At 43.8% G+C, this 17,545-nt stretch overlaps 1 protein-coding gene across 2 annotated transcripts in view; it reads left to right on the top strand.

Moving 5' to 3' along the window:
- Window positions 1–17,545, top strand: part of AFF3 (ALF transcription elongation factor 3) — a 753,993-nt gene that overhangs the window by 432,353 nt on the left and 304,095 nt on the right. For both annotated transcript variants that reach the window (XM_069757526.1, XM_069757527.1), the window contains exon 4: window positions 13,313–13,349. In XM_069757526.1, the coding sequence (XP_069613627.1) occupies window positions 13,313–13,349 (37 nt within the window). The remainder of the gene's footprint in view (window positions 1–13,312; window positions 13,350–17,545) is intronic.

Here is a 17,545-nt window from a genome sequence, read left to right as displayed (position 1 = left end):
TGTGCAATAGGTTAGTTTCCTCAAGGTTGTTGCTCTTGGGTTTCTTGTCTCTTGGTGAACCCGTAATTTTTCGTTTATTATTGTGTCTAGTCACTCTTTGCCATCTGTCTCTATTGGAATCATTCCTATCAACCCCTGATTTCCCCTTCTCCACAACTGGTGTTTTCTCATCAATCGAAGACATAGAGGAAAAATGATACGGAGCGGGCCCTGGAGATTAGCCTACCATTCATTTGATTTTTTTCTCCACCTATAAACTCGGTTGTTTTGAACATCCAGCAAATCTCACTGATATTTTTTTGTTTTAATAACATAGTGTGTCAACCAGGAAGGAAAAATAGATAGTAGCAACAAGTAGATCCTCAAGTGTATCAAGCAGCACTCAAGGTGCATAGTACCTATGCAGACAACCTCTGAGCACCATTCACAGTAGCTACGCCCAATGACTGTAAACAAGGGGGTGAAGCAGAGGGAGGGGATTGAAGGTAGAATTACTTACCCATAATTGGAGAAGATCGAGATGACCCACCAGCATAGCCCCGACGCTCGTTTCACTTGTAGCTTTTTCAAGGGGAGGTGTCACAGTTGTGCTATACCATTATTTATGAAGCAGTGCATGCCTCCATAGATATAGCTACCGCCCGCAGTCATCACGGATCAAAGATGACCGGACAAAGCGATGAGGTGATGGAGTACAGCGCACATGCGCATATTGTCAGCCATGTTTGGGAAGCCGTGTGCGGCCATTTGTCTGACCATGTAGAGAAGAAAGATAGACTCATAAGGAGCGGAGTAAGATACAGGGTTGGAGGAGGGCTAGTGGCAAGAAGGGGAAAAGGACAGAACATTTTGCCTATGTCATAGAGATTCAATACGTAGTCAGTGTTGATAAGGAAGTAAAGTGCAAGAGTGCAAATCAGCAACAAAGAAAAAGCGCTTAACCAGAAGTGGTGGTAGCCTAAACACAGTATACTAACTTATCACAGCATAGAATATATTCAGTGCATATCATAAAACTACATCACTTGAAGAATCACAGACAATGGAACCATACAAAGTGAAAAAAACATAAGATATTCCAATGTATACATGCTGACAAGCAGCATATCATAAAGGTATAATAAGGGAATGTAATATGGGAATAATACAGAGAATGCCCCACCCATTACCGCTCCTCCCACTCCCCCAAAGGCACCTCAGCAGTCATCCACAAGCAAACAAGTCCCGCAGCCCTAAGAAGGGGGTAAGATGTCTGGATTCTTGCTGCTAGCCTTCAATCATGAATATTTTACATGGTGTACAGATGACTGTCCCACAAGTCAAGGCAAAGGGGACCATTCACCTGTGGGTATCATGGCAAATGTGGATCATTGAAGAATATGCTGGTAATACTAAAAAGAAGACAAGACACACACAAAAAATTAATTAAAATTAAGAAATAAATAAATAAATGTAATAAATAAAATTTTGTTTGAATGCAGATTGCACATTTTCTGTTAGTACAATAAACCTCATTTCAAGGCAGAAACATTACTGTGTCCAACAGTTATTAGATATATGAAACTGAAATAGCTGTTGCCAAAAAAACAATTTTTTATAAAACATTAAGCTTAAGATTAATAGGGGTGCCTAAACTTTTTCATATAACTGTATATTGCCCAGCCACGTAGTATATTGCCCAGCCACGTAGTATATTGACCAGCCATATAGTATATTGCCCAGCCACGTAGTATATTGCCCAGCCACATAGTATATTGCCCAGTCACGTAGCATATTGCCCAGTCACGTAGTATATTGTCCAGCCATGTAGTATATTGCCCAGCCACGTAGTATATTGCACAGCGACGTAGTATATTGCACAGCGATGTAGTATACAGCACAGAGCCACGTAGTATACATCACAGACACGTAGTATACTGCCCAGTGACGTAGTATATTGGCCAGTCACGTAGTATGTTGCCCAGCCACGCATGTAACAAATTAAAAAAAGACTTAAAATAAAAAATTAACATATACTCACCCTTTGAAGGCCCCTTGTAGTCCTGACGCCTGTGTGCAGTGCATCGGCAGCTTCCGGTCCCAGGGTTGGTATGAGCGCAGGACCTGTGATGACGTCGCGGTCACATGACCATGACGTCATGGAAGGTCCTTCTCGCATAGCATTCTTGGCACCGGAACCTGCCACTTGCACTGCCGAGGACAGCGCTACGTCGGAAGGTGAGATTAACGGGTTTTTTTTAATTATTATTATTTGTAACATTAGATTTTTTTACTATTGATGCTGCATATGCAGCATCAATAGTAAAAAGTTGGTCACACAGGGTTAATAGCTGCGTTAATGGAGTGCATTACACCGCGGCATAACGCGGTCCATTAACGCTGCCATTAACCCTGTGTGAGGGCTGACTGGAGGAGAGTATGAAGCAGGCACTGACTGCGGGGAGTAAGGAGCAGCCATATTGCCGCCGGACTATGCCTGTCGCTGATTGGTCGTGGCAATGGTCGTGGGCATTTTGCCACGACTAATCAGCGACTTGGATTTCCATGACAGACAGAGGCCGCGACCAATGAATACCTGTGACAGAAAGACAGACAGACAGACAGACGGAAGTGACCCTTAGACAATTATATAATAGATGGCTCTATTCACTGTTTTGACTGGTCTCAGTGGCATGTGGGAATGTTCAAGCAGACACATTTAAAGGGAAGGTGCCGTAATTTTGAAATTTTTAATTTTTAATGAAAAATTATTGATGATATAAGCAATTATTTTTAATACAAAATTAAATGTACAACATTAATTATTTTGTATATAATATTTTTTACTTTAGCCACCAGGGGTTACCATTTTCATTTTGGGGGATGTAAATGTCTGAGCACAACACTTACACACCTCACATACGGCAGCCCTGGGCAAAAGAGACTGCCATCGGACTGCGACCGCATCTCTTGTATTGCGACTGCCTTACCTTTGAAATGGAAACGCCTCTTTGACTGTCAAGGTCACAAGCATGGGAGGAGATTGCTGCCATCTTTGTGGAGCCCGCAGTGTAACCAAAGACTGCGGGCTCCACTTTTCCCCTGTGACAATGGCAGGAGCCTGTGGGGGGGGGGGGGGGGGGAGATGCCGGGGAGTGGATGTCCAGGGTGAGGTATCGGTGGGGAGCAGTGATCACAGCCTCTACAGTACAGGCTGCTATCGCCACTCACCTGAACACACAGAATAAGAAACAGCGCTGCGTGGGATCGCAGGGAATGTAGGTAGAATTTTTTTTCTTCTATGCATTGAATATTTGGGATCCATATAAGGACATATAACAGTATGAGGCCATATACCAGGATGGGGGAACATATACCAGGAAGGGGGCCATATATTAGGATGGGAGCCATATACCAGGATGAGGGACATATACCAGGATGGAGGGTGTTGTGAATTCCGCTCTTGGGCTCCCTCCGGTGGTTGTAAGTGGCACTTTTGTGAGTTCTGCTCTTGGGCTCCCTCTTGTGCTTTCAAGTGGTATGGCTGCTCCTTGGATTTAGCTGTCAGCAGCTGCTTCTACTGATTGTCTTTTCTGCTCGGCTATTTATGCCTGACTTTTTCCTTCAGCTAGTGCCACTTGTAAATGGTTCTTGGTTGGATTCACATCTCTTTGGATTTTCCTGTTTTCCTGACCAGTTCAGCAAAGCTAAGTTCTTGCTTGCTCTTTTCTGTCCACAGATTGTGGACTTATCCGTTTTGTGCTTTTTATGTTTGTCCAGCTTATCAGTATGAATTAACTCTGTGTTGCTGGAAGCTCTGGGAGGCAGATTTACCCTCCACACCTTTAGTCAGGTGTGGAGATTTTTGTAATCTCTGCGTGGATTTTTGTAGTGTTTTATACTGACCGCACATTATTCCATCCTGTCCTATCTAGCTAGCTAGACTGGCCTCCTGTGCATTCTGTGTATGTCCTTTCCCTCTCCACTCACAGTCATTATTTGTGGGGGGCTAATCTATCCTTTGGGGATTTTCTCTGAGGCAAGATAGTTTTCCTGCTTCTATATTTAGGGGTAGTTAGCTCTTAGGCTGTGATGAGATGCCTAGTGAGAGTTAGGAGCTTTCCATGGATACTTCTAGTGTTGTGTTGAGCTTAGGGTCTGCGGTCAGTACAGATACCACTTCCTTCAGAGCTCGTTCCATGTTGCTCCTAAACCACCAGATCATAACAGGAGGGTCCATATACCAGTATGAGGCCATATACCAGAAGGAGGCCATATACCAAGGTGGGGCCATATACTAAGATGAGGGACATATACCAGGAAGGGGGCCATATAAGAGGATGAGGGACATATACCTGGATGGAGGGTCCATATACCAGGATGGAGGGTCCATATACCAGGATGGAGGGTCCATATACCAGGATTGAGGGCATATGCAAGGATGGGGGCCATGTACCCGGTTGAGGATCATATACCAGGATGGGGGCCATATACCAGGATTGGAGCCATATACCGGGATGGGGGCCAAATACCATGATGGTGGGCATATATCAGAATTGGGCCATATACCAGAATGCACTGTATGAGACCCATTTTTACTGTGGGGTACTATATTAGGCCATTATTCTGTGGGGCACTATATTGGGCCATTATTCTGTGGGGCACTATATAGGGCCATTATACTGCTGGGCACTATATAGAGCCATTATACTGTGGGCACTATATGGGGCCATTATACTGTGGGGCACTATATGGGGCCATTATATTGTGGGGCACTATTTGAGGCCATTATACTGTAGAGCACTATATAGGACCATTAGGCCTCCTTCACACGTCTACTTTTTGTGTCCATATGCGGTCCATTTTTTAAGGACCGCAAATACGGACACACACATCCATTGTATTCAAAGGTGGTGCACACATGTCAGGTTTTTCACACGGACCGCGTTTTTGGAGGTGCTGGCCATTCTTTTTTTTCAGCATATTGCATGATCTGCCCTTATTTGACTTTGGATGTGCATTCCTCCCATTTGGCACAGGTGATTTTAATTAGCAGGAGACTGCAAAGAAAGGGGTCTAGCCCTCTTCTGCTTCCTCTGTAGAGCTCAAGGAAGGTGAGTTTCAATGCTCCTTTCATTTGGTGTGGGTGCTGTGTGGCGGCCATTGTTGCTGTGGTTTTGTGCTGATGGGGTGGCGCGGTCTGGAGTCATGGGGACTCAGTCTTGCAGCATGGGTGCTGTGGGGCACCTGGCCGTCCGCCCTGCTGGTGCACTTTTGCTGCGGTGGAGGTTGGTGCACGGCTCCACTCCATTAGGGCGATATGGACCCACTAAGAGGTTTGCCGTGACATGGCAGTGGGCTTCATACAGTCTGATCAGAATGTTAAACTAAGAACCTCATCTTCAGTTATATATTTTTGTCTAGTGGCATTAAATCAATGTATGATTTTTGGATGGGCTGTCAATTCTCTTTTTCAGCATACTCCCTCATTCATAATTACTTTCAGCTGTATAGGCATCCAGCCAATACAGTTGAACTTGTGATGACGGGCAATGGGCCCGGTGCTGGGCCCCCACTGCCCGGCTCAAAGGCCCAACAGCAGGGAGGATCAGGTTTCCCTGCTCTGCTGCATAATTTAACTGTACCGGCACACGCTGTAGCTGTAGCAATGCTCCATGTGGGCCCCTCAGAGAACGGGGCCTAGGGCAACCGCCCCCTTTGCCCACTCCGGTAGCTATGCTACTGGGTATCATAGATTACACCGCTGCTCCCATAGCAGTTGACGGAATGGGATCACACAATACATACATTAGATACTGCACATCTAATCCCATTCTGTTTGATACACTTTGCTGAGCTCAATATCTAATCCCATCATATGATAATCTACATTTAGCCCTGTATCTAATACCAGCATGTGTTACTCTAAGCGTATCTAATCATGCACGTGATATACTCCATGTATCTAACCCCAGCTTATGATAGAGTGAGCATCACTAACAGGATCAGTGCTGCCATCCGTCCTCTGTGACCGTCTACTTGTCAGTATCGCTGGCAGGCACCAACAAAATGGCTCCGCACTGTGATCCTAAACTTCATCATCTCTTATCCTTTTAAAAACACTAACAAAGCAATATCTGTGTAATAAATACAATCATATAAATAATCCTATAAACAATAATCCCAATACAGCAAGAAGGACTAATAAAACGTAACTTTTAATACTAAAAAGTAAATGTGATTTGTCTTTTAGGTTACTTTTTAGTATTAAAAGTTACGTTTTATTAGTCCTTCTTGCTGTATTGGGCCTTTTACAAACACCCAGAAGGGGAGGAGAGTGGGTGACATCACACACGTGTGAGCAGACCCCGCCCACATTTACTGCAGCCGTAATGTGAGCTAGCAGTACATTGGGCTTCCATGGCAAATTCCAGCAGCTGCTCCCTCTAGTGTTTAACAGTGGAAATACCAAGCCTTTTTACATTAATTTTCATATTTTACTTAATTAAAAATTAATTATATAAATGATGTATTGTTTAAAAAATTAACACATACATGCTAGCCACCTTAGGGAGAGACCCAAGTTGGGCTAAATGTAGCGGGACGAAAGAGACCGAAAAGCCCTCTACTTTCTAATTTCTAAGGAAATACATAGTGGATGCTTTCCTGAAACAGAAAGTACTTGCAAGCAGCATAATACAAAGAATAGCAGGTTTACCCAGAATCCTTTGCAGTAGGCGGAGCTATGCAAATCATCTCTTTCCACCCCAGTCTAATCCACAGCGCTCGGAATCGCCAAGCGTGCAATGCTGCAGATTAGTTTCTAAATTTACACAGCCAACCAATTCCTACCTGTGGACACGTGTTTCGGGCTTTAGGCCCTCATCAGCACAGGGCTGGAATTGGTTGGCTGTATGGAGTGGGGCTCGGTGAGCAAGCGATACATACATGCTAGCCACCTTAGGGAGAGACCCAAGTTGGGCTAAATGTAGCGGGACGAAAGAGACCGAAAAGCCCTCTACTTAAAGGAAATACATAGTGGATGCTTTCCTGAAACGGAAAGTAATTGCAAGCAGCATAATACAAAGAATAGCAGGTTTACCCAGAATCCTTTGCAGTAGGCGGAGCTATGCAAATCATCTCTTTCCACCCCAGTCTAATCCACAGCGCTCGGAATCGCCAAGCGTGCAATGCTGCAGATTAGTTTCTAAATTTACACAGCCAACCAATTCCTACCTGTGGACACGTGTTTCGGGCTTTAGGCCCTCATCAGCACAGGGCTGGAATTGGTTGGCTGTATGGAGTGGGGCTCTCCCTAAGGTGGCTAGCATGTATGTATCGCTTGCTCACCGAGCCCCACTCCATACAGCCAACCAATTCTAGCCCTGTGCTGATGAGGGCCTAAAGCCCGAAAAACGTGTCCACAGGTAGGAATTGGTTGGCTGTGTAAATTTAGAAACTAATCTGCAGCATTGCACGCTTGGCGATTCCGAGCGCTGTGGATTAGACTGGGGTGGAAAGAGATGATTTGCATAGCTCCGCCTACTGCAAAGGATTCTGGGTAAACCTGCTATTCTTTGTATTATGCTGCTTGCAAGTACTTTCCGTTTCAGGAAAGCATCCACTATGTATTAAAAAATTAAGACATTGATACTTTACATTTTTTTTCAACTGATGAAAAAAAAATTTTATGTCGCCTTTTACGGTCCTGACTAATTTGTATTGCTAATAGAGGTGTAATAAAGTATGACGCGACACGATGTCACAACCCTGACTCTGGTGCTCTATAGGTCAGCTGTGACAAATGTATATGTATCACTATGGCACACAGTACAAAGTGCCTCTGACCTGGACTGGACTGACTGGAGCACTGGGACATAGATAACAGTGCCTCAGTAAAATAAAATTGACAACATGGGCCCCCAAGCTTTTTCCCAGATAGCCTTATGAATAATATATCCCTGATGAAGATGCATATTGCTATACACTGTGAACACTAGGTGGCACCATACTATATACAGTAACATTTCCTCTGCATCATTTGGTACAGACTGAAAATGGCAAATATTGTTCATACTCTTGTGATCCATACAAGGAATGTGACGTATAATAGCAGGACAACCCTTTAACCCTTGTTGGTGGTTATACTGCTGAATTTCCTAATTGCTTATTTCTGTGTGGCTTTGGAGTCACCTGACTGCTCTCTACATTATCCAAATTTTGATCTTTGAATAAAGCAAGCTGATGGAATTACCGCACATTTATATGTTGTCTAAATGAGACTGTAAATGCTAAAGGCTTTTTTCTCATTGAACATCATTAAATCCATCATTAAGCGTTTGAGTGAACAGCGGTTGCATTTAATGCCGCCCTCCAGCATTTACACAGGTACTTGACTGTGCTAATATTGCTATATTTGTAGTTGCTGTAAATTATGCTTAGCTAAGCTGGAATTGCATGGATTGATTGCTGTGTCAATAGTAATAGAATCTCTCATTAAGGCAAGAATCTGCAACTTCTGTTTCCAATAACGGATTTGTTTCAATCGAAAACAAGAAGTACAAAGTCTAGCCTGTATTAAGTACAATAATGATTTTCAGTACTTTACCACTTGTGTCTATAGAGCTAAAATTGATGATTTAATGTATGCGTTCACTCCAGAAGTTTTGCCTGTTTTATCAACTTTTATCACCTTCTTATTGGGGAGCTGCTTTTATCAGCTTATTGTGGCCTGAAAGAGGTTTTCCCACAAAGTACATTTTAATCAATAGATGTAGGAATAAAAATAATTTACATAATTTGATGTATTGCAAAAAAAAATTCCTGTGCTGAGATAATCTAATACAGAGGTCCCCAACTCCAGTCCTCAAGGCCCACCAACAGGTCATGTTTTCAGGATTTCCTTTGCATTGCACAGGTGATGCAATTATTACCTGGGCAAGACTAAAGGTACCTTCACACATAACGATATCGTTAACGATATCGTTGCTTTTTGTGACGTAGCAACGATATCGTTAAGGAAATCGTTCTGTGTGACAGCGACCAACGATCAGGCCCCTGCTGGGAGATTGTTGGTCACTGAGGAAAGTCCAGAACTTTATTTCGTCGCTGAACTCCCTGCAGACATCGCTGGATCGGCGTGTGTGACACCGATCCAGCGATGTCTTCACTGGTAACCAGGGTAAACATCGGGTTACTAAGCGCAGGGCCGCGCTTAGTAACCCGATGTTTACCCTGGTTACCAGCGTAAAAGTAAAAAAAACAAACACTACATACTTACCTACCGCTGTCTGTCCTCGGCGCTCTGCTTCTCTGCACTCCTCCTGTACTGTCTGTGAGCGTCGGTCAGACGGAAAGCAGAGCGGTGACGTCACCGCTCTGCTTTCCGGCCGCTGTGCTCACAGCCAGTACAGGAGGAGTGCAGAGAAGCAGAGCGCCGGGGACAGACAGCGGTAGGTAAGTATGTAGTGTTTTTTTTTTTTACTTTTACGCTGGTAACCAGGGTAAACATCGGGTTACTAAGCGCAGCCCTGTGCTTAGTAACCCGATGTTTACCCTGGTTACCCGGGGACCTCGGGATCGTTGGTCGCTGGAGAGCTGTCTGTGTGACAGCTCTCCAGCGACCAAACAGCGACGCTGCAGCGATCGACATTGTTGTCGGTATCGCTGCAGCGTCGCTGAGTGTGAAGGTACCTTAAGGAAATCCTGAAAACATGACATGTTGGTGGGCCTTGAGGACTGGAGTTGGGGACCTCTGATCTAATACATGTGCCCCTGCTGTGTACTGTGTAATGGCTGTGTCTGCAGGAACATGGTCTGATCATACCACATCTCCTGGGCAGAGGTGGAAAGCAAAAGAGTATACAGACAGGACAGCACTGGGTCACAGCTGATTCCTGTGAGGTAAAGCTTTTGCTGCTTTTTTTTTAGAACATGTTTTACCTCACTGAAATAATCAGCTGCAATCCCATGATGTCCTGTCTGTATCCTCTCTTTTGCTTCCTCTCCTGCCCAGGAGCAGTGGTTTGTTCAGAACATGTTCCTGCACGTTCAGACACAGCCATTAGGCTACGTTCACATTTGTGTTGTGCGCCGCTGCATCGGCGACGCAACGCACAACGCAAATGAAAACGCATCAAAACGCACGCAAAAACGCTGCATTTTGCGACGCATGCGTCGTTTTTTGCCGAAATTTGGACGCAAGAAAAATGCAACTTGTTGCGTTTTCTTGGCCCGATGCTTGCGGCAAAGAAAACGCATGCGTCGCACAACGCATCACACAAAAACGCATGCGTCCCCCATGTTAAATATAGGGGCGCATGACGCATGCATCGCCGCTGCATCGCCCGACGCAAACACGCAAAACGCTAATGTGAACGTAGCCTTACACAGTACATAGCAGGGGCACATTTATAAGATTATTATCTCAGCACAGGAGCATTTAACAAATGCATCCAATTGAGGAACTTAATATTATTTTAAGATCTGTTGATTAAAATGTGCTTTGCTCAAGGAAAAAACCCTTTAATAATCAGACCACAAAACATCCAAATCTAAAGGCAAATTCAGTTTGTGCTGTTTTGGTTCATATTTTGCAAGAATTTTAATATAAGCGTTAAAGGATTATTCTTATTCCAGTCATGAAGATTGGAACATCACTTTGGAAGGACCGGTTACCTGTTAGCAGATTGATATATAGCTTTGAGAGCAAAGATTCAGTAGAACCTGTGTTTTTATCATTAAACCTCTGCTGCTTGGGATTTTTGGCCCAGTGGGCGGTCCTATCAGTGACTGACAGCTATCTGTATGCACACTTCAATAAAGCTGTCAGTCACCGCTAGGACCGCCCACTGGACCAAAAATCCCAAGCAGCAGAGGTTTAATGATGAAAACGCAGGTTCTACTGAATCTTTTTTTAAAAATGATATCAATCTCCTCAACTTCTCCTGCTCTATACCATGGTTCCTGCAGAATGGATTGTATATTCACCATGATAGGAATATTTTACAGCATAACATCTGTCTTTATGAAGCTGCCTTAAGTGAGTGAGCTACAGATACAGGCTGCATTTCATTTACACTGTGCTGAGGTCTAAGGCTATGTTCACACCTTGCGTCGGGTCCCTGCGGGTTTGATAAATCTGCAGGGCAAAACAACTGCGGTTCTCCCTGCAGATTTATCGCGGTTTGTTCCGCGTTTTCCGCTGCGGGTTTCCGCCTATACTATTGATGCTGCATATGCAGCAATATGCAGCATCAATAGTAATGTTAAAAATAATAAAAATTGGTTATACTCACCCTCTGATGTCCGGATCTCCTGGGCGCTGCACCCGGCGGTCCGGTTCCAAAGATGCTGTGGGAGAAGGACCCTTCGTGACGTCACGGTCATGTGACCGCGACGTCACCGCAGGTCCTGGTCGCACAGCAACTCTGACCGGACGGCCGCGTGCAGCGCCCAGGAGCTCCGGACATCAGAGGGTGAGTATAACCAGATTTTTTATTTTTTAACCCCAAATATGGTTCCCAGGGCCTGGAGGAGAGTCTCCTCTCCTCCACCCCGGGTACCACCCGCACATTATCCGCTTACTTCCCGCAACGTGGGCACAGCCCCATGCGGGAAGTAAGCGGTTCAATGTATTCCTATGGGTGCAGAATCGCAGCGATTCTGCACAAAGAAGTGACATGCTGCGGGTTGTAAACCGCTGCGTTCCCGCGCGGTTTTTCCCGCAGCATGTGCACAGCGGTTTGCGGTTTCCATAGGGTTTACATGTTACTGTAAACGCTATGGAAACTGCTGCGGACCCACAGCATCAAAATCGCGGCGGTTCCGCGGTAAAAACCGCTAAGTGTGAATATAGCCTAATAGGTGTCTGCGCCGTTTAGGATCTTGGACTGCTATTTTCTGATATTGCCAGTGCAGGAAAATTGTAGTCTGAAATCACATTGTCATATGATGACTACTGGGATTGTAGTATTGAGGAAAGGAATTAATTTTAGTTTCTAATTAGAGTTGTACATTTAAGCATCTGCAGTAACAACAAGGCTGTCAGCAGGCCCTACAAATTAACCAAACTTAGATTGTCATTGAGAGTAAAGTAAATTTATAAGCCCTTAGCACATTCCCACTAGTGTAATTAGAGCCTAACAACCACTTTTAAAAGGGATATTTTCAAGTTTGGACGTTATCCTTTTTATATGGCAGTGATCCCCAATTCCAGTCCTAAAGAGCCACCAACAGATCATATTTTCAGGATTTCCTTAGTGTTTCACAGGTGATGGAATTATCATATGGGCAATACTAAGGGAATCCTGTAAACACAATCTGTTGGTAGGTCTTGGTTACAGAAGTTAGGTTAACATGGATACATGGGATAGCAGATGATTTCTTGTTTACTGGGGGTCCGTCCTCTGTGACCTCCACCGATCATGAGAACTGGGGCTCTGAAGAGTCTCGTGTAACTGTAGTGGTGGTTGGTGCATTCATACTTTATGTATTTGCTGAAAACCAATCAAGCGCAGCACTTGGCTAACCGATGGCCCCAAGAATGAATAAAGCGGCAGTGCGCATGTTCAGCCACCAATCCATTCACACTGAGGTTCATGGGATGGTTGGTAGTCTCAGCAAGTTGGACTCCCGCTATCAGAAAGTTATCTGGTATCCAATGGATAGGGGATGGCTTCCAAACTTGAGAATGCCTCTTTAGGGTATGTGTCCACGTGCAGGAAACGCTGCGTGTCTGACGCTGCATAGAGCCGCAGCGTCAGACACGCAGCGTCCAGATGTTACAGCATAGTGGAGGGGATTTAATGAAATCCCGTCTCCACTATGCGTGGTAACACGCACGCGGCGGCCCTGCGACTCCGGACATGCTGCGCGTCTTTTCAGATCGCAGCATGTCCGTATATCTTGCGGCGACGCTCCGTCGACGCAAGGTATAACACAGGGCCCTATGGTGGGGAGCGATGATACCGGATGTGTGCTGTGAACACATCCGGCATCATCGCGTCCCAGAAAGGGGGCGGGGCTTACCGCAGAGCGGCTAAGCCGCTCCGGCGATACCGCCGGCCATCCTGAAAGTGGACACATACCCTAACTGGAAGGCAAAAAATAGTTCTGCTGTTCTGTTGTAAACAAGACCATTTTTCTTTTCCACAGACTGAAAAGTTCATCCCAATTGGGGTAGAAGAGCGATGTAGAAATGTAGAAAGGAATTTGATTTGCCTACTGCACCTACCCTATCCACTCTCACATATTAGGGAATCATCATAATAGACAGATGGAGCTTATATAAATATATATTCATACCAGCAATGTGTTGTGCTTTATTTTGCAGGATGATCTATATAGCAGCATGGGATTTTGCAGTCAAAGTAAGAAACTTTTTTCTTATTTCTCTTTCATGGCATATGTTATGATCAGGTAGACAGCAGATGTTCTGAGCTTGATATGAATTCATTTATTTTATTTATAATACAGCTCACTACAAAAAAAAAAGAAGTGACTGCAAATACTGGCACATTTGTAATATACCATTACATGTTAAAGAGAAATTATGTGAAATCTGGTCTGTCATATCTTTAATACAGAATCTGAGCCATATCCTTATATGCAGGAATATATACCAAAATGTTGCAGAACAGCTTTTAGAAAGGGGATAGAATTTGAAGGTAATTTTTTTCACTGAATCTGGCATATGCGTTAGCAGCATATTTCATTTAATGATATTTGTGGAATCATGTGGATATAATGGTACTGTAAGTGATGGGAATACCACTTACTGTCAGGTAATACACAGCAGTACAATGTAGTGAAATAGGTGAAAAGTATGTGCACCTTTGTCATGGATCAAATACAGTAAGCAGCCATGAATGCTGGCTGATTTCTGTCCTGCCTAGCTTGTTTCCAAGTCCTGATTTTCCTAACATGTCTGGGAAATTACATGAAATCAGAGGTTGGTCCCCTTCTCTCATTCTCCCCCTCAGTTCATAAAGTCAATAGATTACCCATAATCTTATTGAGTTCCAATGACAGTCTCTTGAAAATAATGTAATAAGATATAATTTAAATCCATGGGAAACTAATAGAAAAAGTCATATTCCAGACGCTAGAGCATGGGATGAATGCTCTCAAAATTTTTAGGTCTAAGTGACCCATCCACGATTGATGAAATCTTGATAATGGAATTAAGTCACGAATTGCTGCAATTTCAGCAGTGTGACATGTACAGGTGAAGCATGTGCTTCACTTTTTCATACAGTGTGGTGAAAAATCCTAATGCAAAGCCGTCACAGTTTGCAGTAAAAAAATGTTCTGCAGCTAGTAATAAAATCCCCTAAAATAGCAATATTTATTAATCCATTTAAAAACAACTCCTAACAATATGAAATATAGAAAAACACACTATAGTGAGAAGATATGTCTACTAATCTGTAGACAGGGAAATACGAGTATTAAATGTAAGTACTGCAAATCTCTAGTCTAAAATCCTACCTGACACCCTAGATAAATGCAATATGGCGTCCCTGCTCAACGGAATCTGTCACTATTACACACTGGGCCACCTTATAGGTGCTGATACTGATACATACAAAGTCACTAGGTGTAACCAGAACCAAAAATAGGAGGCTAGATGTGCAAATTAAAATAAACCCAAACAACAAATGTAGTACTAACACTTTAGTAATTAAGTGTATGTCAATGACTACACATACAGTACAGACCAAAAGTTTGAACACACCTTCTCATTTAAAGATTTTTCTGTATTTTCATCACTATGATAAGTGTTCACACTGAAGGCATGAAAACTATGAATTAACACATGTGGAATTATATACTTAACAAAAAAGTGTGAAACAACTGAAATTATGTCTTATATTCTAGATTCTTCAAAGTAGCCACCTTTTGCTTTGATGACTGCTTTGCACACTCTTGGCATTCTCTTGATGAGCTTCAAGAGGCAGTCACTGGAAATGGTTTTCAATTCACAGGTGTACCCTGTCAGGTTTAATAAGTGGGATTTCTTGCCTTATAAATGGGGTTGGGACCATCAGATGTGTTGTGCAGAAGTCTGCTGGATACACAGCTGATAGTCCTACTGAATAGACTGTTAGAATTTGTATTATGGCAAGAAAAAGCAGCTAAGTAAAGAAAAACGAGTGGCCATCATTACTTTAAGAAATGAAGGTCAGTCAGTCCAAAAAATTGGGAAAACTTTGAATGTGTCCCCAAGTGCAGTGGCAAAAACCATCAAGCGCTACAAATTAACTGGCTCGCATGAGGACCGCCCCAGGAAAGGAAGACCAAGAGTCACCTCTGCTTCTGAGGATAAGTTTATCCGAGTCACCAGCCTCAGAAATCGCAGGTTAACAGCAGCTCAAATTAGAGACCAGTTCAATGCATTGACCTCCAGGCTGTGTAAGGGCTATTTGACCAAGAAGGAGAGTGATGGGGTGCTACGCCAGATGACCTGGCCTCCACAGTCACCAGACCTGAACCCAATCGAGATGGTTTGGGGTGAGCTGGACCGCAGAGTGAAGGCAAAAGGGCCAACAAGTGCTAAGCATCTCTGGGAACTCCTTCACGATTGTTGGAAAACCATTCCCGGTGACTACCTCTTGATGCTCATCAAGAGAATGCCAAGAGTGTGCAAAGCAGTCATCAAAGCAAAGGTGGCTACTTTGAAGAACCTAGAATATAAGACATATTTTCAGTTGTTTCACACTTTTTTGTTAAGTATATAATTCCACATGTGTTAATTCATAGTTTTGATGCTTTCAGTGTGAATGTACAATTTTCATAGTCATGAAAATACAGAAAAATCTTTAAATGAGAAGGTGTGTCCAAACTTTTGGCCTGTACTGTATGTGCCTATGATCTGGTGGATAAATTAAGAACCAATACAAACGATTATCATCTATATAGGAGGAAATCACTAACGTAAATATTGCAAATCCCTAGTCTTGGATCCTGCCTAGCCACAGAGGTTGGCACCCTAAATGCACAAAAATGGCGTCCCCGCTCAACGTGGTCTGTCCCTGTTATACCCTAGGTTACCTCATAGGTGCTAATAGTGGTACAAACAAAACCTCTAGGTGCGACCAGAGCCAGAACAATACATGGATATTACACAGAGGAAAAACAGCAAAGGCAATAGTAATTCCTAACACTGCGTGGCCAAGAAAAAACAGCTTGGAGAATTTATATATATATGCACGTTTACGTCCTCACTTAAAGGGAACCTGTCACCCCGTTTTTTCAGATTGAGATAAAAATACTGTTAAATAGGGCCTGCGCTGTGCGTTGCAATAGTGTATTTAGTGTACCCTGATTCCCCACCTATGCTGCGAAATACATTACCAAAGTCGCCGTTTTCGCCTGTCAATCAGGCTGGTCAGGTCAGGAGGGCGTGGTGACATCGCTGTTTCTTCCCCAGCTTTCCGTTGGTGGCGTAGTGGTGTGCGCATGTCCAAGTGCCGAATCCACTGCGCGCAGGTGAAGTAAAAGCGCGCGATCTGCGCTATTACCCTTGTCATCGGTGGGGGCGGCCATCTTCCTGAGGCCGCGCGTGCGCAGATGGAGTGCTCTGCTGCACGGGGCTTCAGAAAAATGGCCGCGGGATGCCACGCGTGCGCAGATGGCGATCGCGGCGGCCATTTTCCTGAAGCCGAGATGCAAACTCGGCTTTGGGAAAATGGCCGCCGCGATCGCCATCTGCGCACGCGCGGCATCCCGCGGCCATTTTCCTGAAGCCTCGTGCAGCAGAGCACTCCATCTGCGCACACGCGGCCTCAGGAAGATGGCCGCCCCCACCGATGACAAGGGTAATAGCGCAGATCGCGCGCTTTTACTTCACCTGTGCGCAGTGGATTCGGCACTTGGACATGCGCACACCACTACGCCGCCAACGGAAAGCTGGGGAAGAAACAGCAATGTCACCACGCCCACCTGACCAGCCTGATTGACAGGCGAAAACGGCAACTTTGGTAATGTATTTCGCACCATAGGTGGGGAATCAGGGTACACTACATACACTATTGTAACGCACAGCGCAGGCCCTATTTAACAGTATTTTTATCTCAATCTGAAAAAACGGGGGTGACAGGTTCCCTTTAAGAAATACATTGGGTACAGTATACAGTTGAAACCAGAAGTTTACACACACTATATAAAAAGTCACATATGCATGTTTTTCTCAATATCTGACAGGAAATTGGCATAAACCTTTCCTGTTTTAGGTCAATTAAGATTACCATAATTATTAATATATAAACTTTTGACTTTGCAGTAAGTAATAAAAATGCCTTAAAACATTCTCTCTCATTATTCTGGCATTTGGCAAATATTAATAATTATGGTAATCCTAATTGACCTAAAACTGGAAAGACTTATTCTGATTTCATGTCAGATATTGAGAAAAACATGCATATGTGTCTTTTTATATAGTGTATAAACTGGTTTCAACTGTATCTGAGTAGAAGTTATTGACAGATGCATAAAACATATTGATAAGGTTGGTAGCCGAACGTTTAAACTACTACAATTGTATCATTATGCGTCCATATATTTA

Source organism: Ranitomeya imitator, chromosome 3, assembly GCF_032444005.1.
Source record: "Ranitomeya imitator isolate aRanImi1 chromosome 3, aRanImi1.pri, whole genome shotgun sequence".
NCBI lineage: Eukaryota > Metazoa > Chordata > Amphibia > Anura > Dendrobatidae > Ranitomeya > Ranitomeya imitator.
This window is presented reverse-complemented; position numbering and strand designations above follow the sequence as displayed.